Genomic DNA, 7208 nt, shown 5'->3' on the forward strand with positions numbered 1-7208 from the left:
GTACCTAGGGGACTGTGAGGGACAGAGTGGGGTGTGGATGAGGAGATGCTCCCCAGCACCCTGCTGAAGGAGGTGCTCTGAAGCAGGAGAGCCCGAAGGAGCAATGTGAGGGCTGCACCCCCCTGCTGCAGGGCAGGGCAGGGCAGGGCAGGGCAGGGCACCCCACTGAACCACAGGGCATCCCTGCCTGCAAGGCCTGGTGGGGACACAGGACTGCACAAGCACCAGGACAAAGGTAGCAGGGTGAGACTGGGATGAAGACAAAGATTCCCCAGCCCTGCAGGGTGGGCCAGGCTTTTATCAGCACCTGGGTGAAAAACCTCCCCCAGGCTGATCGGTGCCTGCAGCTGATAACCCTCCAGCCCATCAAATATTTACCCAAGCTGACAGGTGGGAGAAAGGGGCTGGACTCACGCTTTTGCCCACAGGCTGGGTTAAAAACCCATGGCAGGAGTATGAACTGCCCCATGCAGGAAGTACAGGGTGGAGGGACCCAGGCGTCTGGCTCCCTGCATGGGCCGTCCCTGTCACCGGCAGCCRCTTGCTTTCTGTTTCGTCCTGCAGCGCTGGGGCCTCGCAGGGGCGGGAGGCTGCTGGGACCAGCAGGAAAATGCAGCCACTGCTGGGGTGGCGYGCTGCAGCGCCGGGGCTGCGGCAGGGGCACCCGCTCTGTGGTGGCAGCTCCTGGCGTTCAGGAACCCTCTACCGTGGACGGGCCAGGGTCCCTGGGAACCCCCAGAGATGGCTCGTGGCCCGGAGCTCCCTGCCACGAGGATCCTGACTTGGCCCTGGCTCCCGCTGGCTTCGGTCACTGCCTCTTGGTGCTTGTGCAGGCAACGGAGAGCCACATGGCATGTAGTGACCCATCCCCATCCCGCCCGTCCCCCTTCAGGTCCATTTTCCAGCTGGCTCCTTGCACAGGAGCAGGATTTGAGGGATGTCTGGGGGCTGTGTAAACCTTTGAACAGGGTTTTGCAGTGGCAAGCAGGCCCCCAGGCTCMCCCGGCCCGTCTTATCGCTCCCCAGCCCTGCAGGATTGCCACAGCCTTATCTCGCCTGCCCTGCTGAGCCAGCACCTTGTGCCACGGCACCGTGGGCATCCTGGATCTGGCCCTTCTCCAGGCCAGCGGTGGCGAGAGCAGCGTGCTGGTGCCAGGCGGATGTGGCACCTGGCTGAGCCCCAAAGGCCCCCCGATTGCCCTCGGGGTTCGGCTGCAAAGAGCTGAGCAGCGTGGCCATGCCCAGGGCTGCCGAGGTGCAGGATGTGGCCCCCAGCACAGCCCCTGCTTCGTCCCCGGCCCCAAACGCACTGCAGGGGGCACAACGGGCTCTGCTGTGGGGTGCCCCACAACCTCTGCTGTCCCCAGGGCTGCTCCCAGTGCTCCCAGCACCCCAAGGTCCCTTGCTGGCACCCCCAGCTGCCTGCCGCCTCCCAGCTCCCACCCAGGGGGCAGCTCAGGGCAGACCGGGCACCAGGGACGTAAGGGGGAATGCTGCCCCCTCACTGCGTTCCCCCCCCAAACTGGCTGAGAGCCAGCTGGGGGGATGGGATGGGGCATGGCCAAGTTTGGGGTGCTGGCACTGTGTCTTGGGGCAGGGGCCGTGCTCACTGCAGAGGGCGAGTTGGCATGGACAGGGCCCTGGGGGGACGAGACTGGGGGTGGAGAAGGCAGGGTCTTCATAGTACCCTCCTTCACCCCAAATCCTGCCTGCCCCCCCCCAAGACTTCCCCAAAGTGGTAGCAGTGGGGTGAGTCAGGTATGGGGGGGGGCAGCCACAAACAAGGGGGGTGCTCTGATGCCAGGGGGATGGACTCTCACAGCACCCTCCACTCGCYTGTACTCCCCAGCCCCTTCCCAGCCGTGATGGGGGTCCATCCCCCCTTGCCCCAGCGCCCGCCCCACAGCAGGCCGAGCCCTGTGCCCYCACCCCAGTCTCCCCTGGGGGTCCCTTACCTGGATGCAGGGCCCCCAGCGGGGCAGCTGGGGCTGCGTTTTGGGGTGGGGGGACCCCGCGGAGCCGCTCTCTGCTCTGTGGCCRCGTCCCGGGGCTGCGCCAGCCGCTGTGGCACAGGGGCAGGGGGCACCGCACCAGCCGCAGCCGCAGCCCCCTCCTTCGGGGCCCCCCAGCCAGACATGTCGGGCCACTAATGAACTCAGTAATTAGTGCAGCGATGAGGGAGGACAGGGACTTCATTAATGAGGAGGGGCACAAGGCCAACGAGGSCATGGGAGGAGGGGCAAGCAAAGAGACAAGAGCCCCCCCACGGCACCCCAGTGCCTGCACACTGGCAGCAGGCTGCATACGTGCCCAGCCGCGTGTGCACGCAGCCCGGACGCACGTGCCGCTGGCATTCGGCAGACGCGCAGCGCGTGCCCCTGTGCACACGGGTGTGCGCAGCTTGTGCACGGCCCAGACACGCACACAAGTGCAAGCACGCGGTGCGCACACACGCACGCACACCCGGCTCTCAGCACGGCTCCCCGTTCCAAGGAGGTTTGACAGCTTTAATCGCACAAAGGCACTTTGATCTGATCCCCCAGCCCTCCCCGTCCCCCCCATCCCCCCACGGTGCCACACACCCACGGGGCACCACAACCACCCGGCCGCCCCCTCCAAACGCTGCCCGGTGCCAGCTCCAGGACACCCGCAGGCGCCCCGCYGGGTGCCCAGCACCGCCGCACGTGGGGGCCGCGCTCCCCGGGTGCCGCAGCACCTGCGGGTGCTCGCTGGGCCCCAGGTGGGCACCGGGCTTTGCTGGTGCCATTTGACTTGTCTAATAAAGTGCTGAGTTCGGCCCTCCTGGAGGGGCAGGATCAGGCCCGGGGCAGGAAGGGGTCCCTGGGGGCGGATGCTGCGCAGCACCCCCTGCCCTGAGCCCCCTGCCGTGGGGCAGGGTGCTGAGGCAGGGGGCACAGGCAGGCCCCGGGGGGACCCTGCCTACCCCAGGCAGGGGCGACTGGCCCGGCACCCAGCGTTTGGAGAAGGGCAGCACCTGCGGGAGCCGGACAGGCAGCAACAGAGAGTTAAAACCCCCTCGGTTCCCCCCCAACCCAGCACTGCCCTCCTCTTTCCCTGGCACAGCGGTAAAAAGGCACCTGTGACTTTTCGGGAAACCGTTGCTTTTTCCCCTAAAAATATAGAGACACTGTCTGTATCTAAAATGCACCTGGCTGAACTCAGCCCCCCCTTAAGCCCCCTCCCTGAGAGCCCTGGCCCCCCAAAGTCTGGGGCACACCCTGGCAAGGGCTCAGCCCCACGGGGGTGAACCCGGGCTGCAGGAAGAGGGGCCAGGGCTGGTGTAAGGCTGCGGGGGAAATGGGGGGGGACGCTAAGGCTTGTATTGGGGTGTCCCCCCTCCCAGGCAGTCACAGCCTTTGGTGAAACTGCAAAGGGTTGGGGGCAGGGAATCCCCTCATTAGGGACTTGGGGGGCTCCCATTAACACAGTGTTACTGGGAGCTGGGGGAGGCAGCCAGMCTCTCCCCTGCTGGGAATAAACTGAGGCTGGAGGGGGGGATTTAAGACCCCCTCTCGGCACAGCCCTTGCAGGACTGCATGGGGGTTGTGGAGACGCAGCGTCCCAAGGCACGTGGGGGGGCATTTACAGCCAGGGGCTCAGCCCTGAGGCCTGGCTGCCCCCCAAAACTCGCCCCTGCAGGCAGAGGGGCACTGGAAGGCACGAGGAAGGGGTACAGATGTGCCCCCCCCAGAGGTGATCAGCTGCACCAAGGGCAGAGTTAAGGGTATGGAGGTAGCCCCCATGTTCCAAGACTAATGGGACCCCCTTTTCTTTTTGGGAGGGTGGTGGCAGGGGGTTAACCCTTACTGTGGGCCCCTGTGGATAGGGGCCAAGGGCTGCCAGCCCACCTAGCAGGCAGAACCCAGAWGGGGGTCTGTCCCCCCAAAAAGCAGTGGAAAGCAGCAGTTGCTGACCCCCCTCCCCACTCTGGGGGACACGGAGGAGAAAAGGACCTGAGAACCATTTTGGGGAGAGGGGACAAAAGCTGGGGAGGTGGACGGGAACCCCCCCCCCAGCAGGTCCCCAGCACAGCAAGGCAATGGGTCACCCATGGGCCACCCTTCGGGGGGGCAGGGGCACCCAAGCAGAGGGCCACCCAGTTCTCATGGCAGGGGCACTGCTGCCCCATCTGCTCCCAACACCAGCAGGCAGGGAGGGGGCCGGGGCACCCGCACCCAGCAGGCCCGGGGACAAGGGGGGGACGCTCTGGGACCCCCCCAGTAAGGCACTCGGTTGCCACCACGATGCCCCCCTGGCGCAGGAAAAACCGTCAGTGCCCGGCGGGCAGGAGTCTGGCGCTGGCGTCCGGCTGGCACTGCCACTGGCAAGGCGCCGAGCCCCGGGACGGCCCAGGGGCGCGGGCAGGCGGGCGGGCGGGCGCCCGGGGGCACTAGCTGTTAGTCCGGTGTTTCTTGAGCACTGTGTAAACGTCGTCCACTTTGCTGAGTCTCTCGAAGAAGGGCAGCAGGTCTAGCAGCTCCGTGTCTGCCATGTTATCGAACCACGAGGCCACGGGCACCTGCAGGCACGCGCAGGGCACCGGCTGAGGAGGATGCCCGCGCCCCTGGCAAGCCCCAGTCCCATTGCTCCACCCCAGGGGTGGTCACGTCTCGGTGCCCATTTCTCTCCTCCAGCTGCTGCTGGGGGACACGGGGCTCYGGCTCCGGCCCCTGTCCCCACAGCCAGCCTGGACCCCCCGGAGGTGCCAGCAGTGGGGAAGGACCCCCCCACTGCAGARTGAACGGAGACTCCCATGCTACCAGGTGTGGGACATGGTCACCCCATACCCCCCTCCGGGCACACACGGGCCCGGCCGCTCTGCCCCGTGTTCCCCCAGCGCCATCCCGTAGCTCCCTGCACACCTAGCACCCCCCGGCCCACCCCTGCCCCTGCTGCCCAGCTCGTCCCCCCCGGCGCGGGCACATACGGCGTTGTCGGGGTGGAAGATGTAGGAGGCGGGCGAGTTGTCCACGATGATGATCCGGCGCAGGTCACGGCCCAGGCGGCTCAGGTCCTTCACGTAATTGCCCCGGTGGAAGACGCAGGATTCCCGGAAGAGCCGGGCCCGGAAAGCCCCCCATTTATCCAGCAGGTCGGCCACGGGGTCCGCGTACTGGGGGCAGAGAGGGCGCCACTGGGGCASAGAGCACTCCCTAACCCAGTGCCACCGCTGCCCCCTGAGCCGCAGGGGAGCCGGCAGGACCTGGTGGGGACCGCAGGACCTGGACATCTGCGTTCTGTCCCCAGCTCTCCGCTGATGCCAGCTTGCCCCACGCCTTAGTTTCCCCTTYGAGTGCTCAGACTATGCCTCGGGGAGAGGTGGGCAAAGGCACCCAACGGCCAGCCACGCCGCAGGGGYGGCAGGAAAGGGGGCCGGCAGTGCCCGGGGGCCAGGGGGGCCAGGGGCAGGYGGGCACTCACCTTGGCGAGGCTGGCGGTGAAGAGCACGCACTCAAACAGCTCGCCCATGCGCTGCAGGAACTCGTCCACGTGCGGCCGCTTCAGCACGTACACCTGGGGCGCAGAGGGGCAGGGGTGAGGGCAGCCCGCCCGCGCGCAGCCCAGCCCAGCCCAGCCCAGCCCAGCCCAGCCCTTACCCAGCCGTGCCCCACGCCCAACCCAGAAGCCCCTCACCCAGCACCCCCCGCACCCACCCTGGGGGACGCCCGTGCCTCCCGGCTCACGGGCACTGTGCCCTCGACCCCAGCTGGTGCAGACGGCTCCCTGCCCCTGCCACCGTGGCTGGGAAGGGGGGCAGAGCGCTGCCTGCCCTACGCCACGGGGGTGAGGGGGCAGGACCCAGCGGTGCCAGCCGAGTGGGTGGGCCGGGGGGACACCACAGCCCTGGTGGCCCATCTGGGGTGAAGTGTCCAGCAGGCGCCGGAGCCAAGTAACCTAGAACAGGCTGACTGCCAAAACCACAGCCTATCCTGGATTACTTGAACCTGGCACCAGCCGCTGCAGGATGGGCATCCATAGGGCACCCCACCAGGATCCCTCTTTACCTGCTTCCCATGCTGGAAAGAGGGGTGGCCGCCCCAAAGCGCCAGTCCTGGCACCCTGCCACCCTCAACACAGGCACCTGCCCCCCTGTGCCACCTCCTGCCCTGCTCTCCCTGCCTCCCAAGTGCTGGGATGGCTCCTGGCACCCGCGGGTGGGGGAGAGGGCGAGGAGCTGAGCCCCCTGCCCACCGGGCAAGTCCCCATTACCTGGTGCATGATGCCATCGATTTCCACGGGAATRATGAAGTCAGCGTTGTTCACCGGCTGCGGAGGGCACAGCAGGGTCAGTGCGAGGCGCGCACCCCTGCCCAAACACCGCCCACCCCCTGCCTCCTGCGCACCCCGTGCCAGCCCTGGAGCCACTGTACTGCATCCTCCCTGGAGGTGCCTGCCTGGCCTGGCACCGGGACACCCCCGTCTGAGCTGGGAAGGTGGCAGGGCTGTGCTGGACATGGCCTGACGCTGGGCGCACAGGGCTGGTCATGGGTGCCTGGGGTGCAGGGTGCCGGTTTGGGTGGCACCGAAGCAGGCTGAGGCTGGGGCATGGGGCAGGAGGTGTGGGGTAGGGTGKCATGGGGCATGGGGGTGGGCAGGGTGGGGGCAGCGCCTGGGGCATCTCCCACCTTGAAGGAACTGTGCACCAGCGTCTCATCCAGGTCGATGACCACACACAGCTTGCTGGCGTCCTGCGGCTTGATCTCGGGCAGGAGGTGTTTGACGGCAGCCTGCGGTGGGGAGACACAGACCGGGGGCTGGGGGGGCGGCAAGGAGCTCGCCTTCCTGCCCCCTGCCAGCCCGAGGGAGGAGAGGGGAGGTGGGGGCAGGTCTCTTCTGCCCCCCGCATCCCCTTGCCTGGCACAGGGGAAGCGCTGGGGGAAGGTGGCCAGGGCTCGAGTGCATCCCGGAGCTGCACCCCAGAGCCAGCCGCGTCGCAGCCCTCCCCCTGCAAAGCCTCTGCCCCCGCGAGGGGTGCAGGCATGCCGGGTGCACGCGGGGGGGCCTGGYGGGGGGTACCTTGGGCACGGTGCCGTTCTCCTCCACCAGCAGCGGGGCGTTGTTGTTGACGGAGAAGTGCTCCGCGTCATCGTGGCACAGGCAGCAGAAGAGGGACTGGAAGATGCTGCGGCTCCGTGGCTTCTTGGCGGATGACGGGCTCTGGGCACCTGCAGGGCCACGAGGGGGTT

The 7208-nt window shown here is 67.5% G+C and overlaps 1 protein-coding gene across 1 annotated transcript; it reads right to left on the minus strand.

The window, feature by feature from the left end:
- Positions 1-2580: 2580 nt before the first annotated feature.
- CTDSP1 (CTD small phosphatase 1) lies at positions 2581-7208 on the minus strand. Its single transcript, XM_026078118.1, has 6 exons — positions 7039-7208; positions 6648-6749; positions 6232-6288; positions 5443-5535; positions 4949-5134; positions 2581-4540 (listed from the first exon to the last, which is right to left on the minus strand). Exons 3-6 carry the CDS (start codon positions 6238-6240, stop codon positions 4412-4414), a joined length of 417 nt encoding a protein of 138 aa, XP_025933903.1. The 5' UTR covers positions 6241-6288; positions 6648-6749; positions 7039-7208; the 3' UTR covers positions 2581-4411.

Source organism: Apteryx rowi, unplaced genomic scaffold, assembly GCF_003343035.1.
Source record: "Apteryx rowi isolate R43461 unplaced genomic scaffold, aptRow1 scaffold_47, whole genome shotgun sequence".
Classification (NCBI taxonomy): Eukaryota; Metazoa; Chordata; class Aves; order Apterygiformes; family Apterygidae; genus Apteryx; species Apteryx rowi.

Coding starts and splice junctions, on each gene's coding strand:
- CTDSP1 (XM_026078118.1), bottom strand. Junction 4,541..4,948: donor TCTTCCACCCCGACAACGCC/GTATGTGCCCGC, acceptor GCGTGCCTGCAG/GTGCCCGTGGCCTCGTGGTT.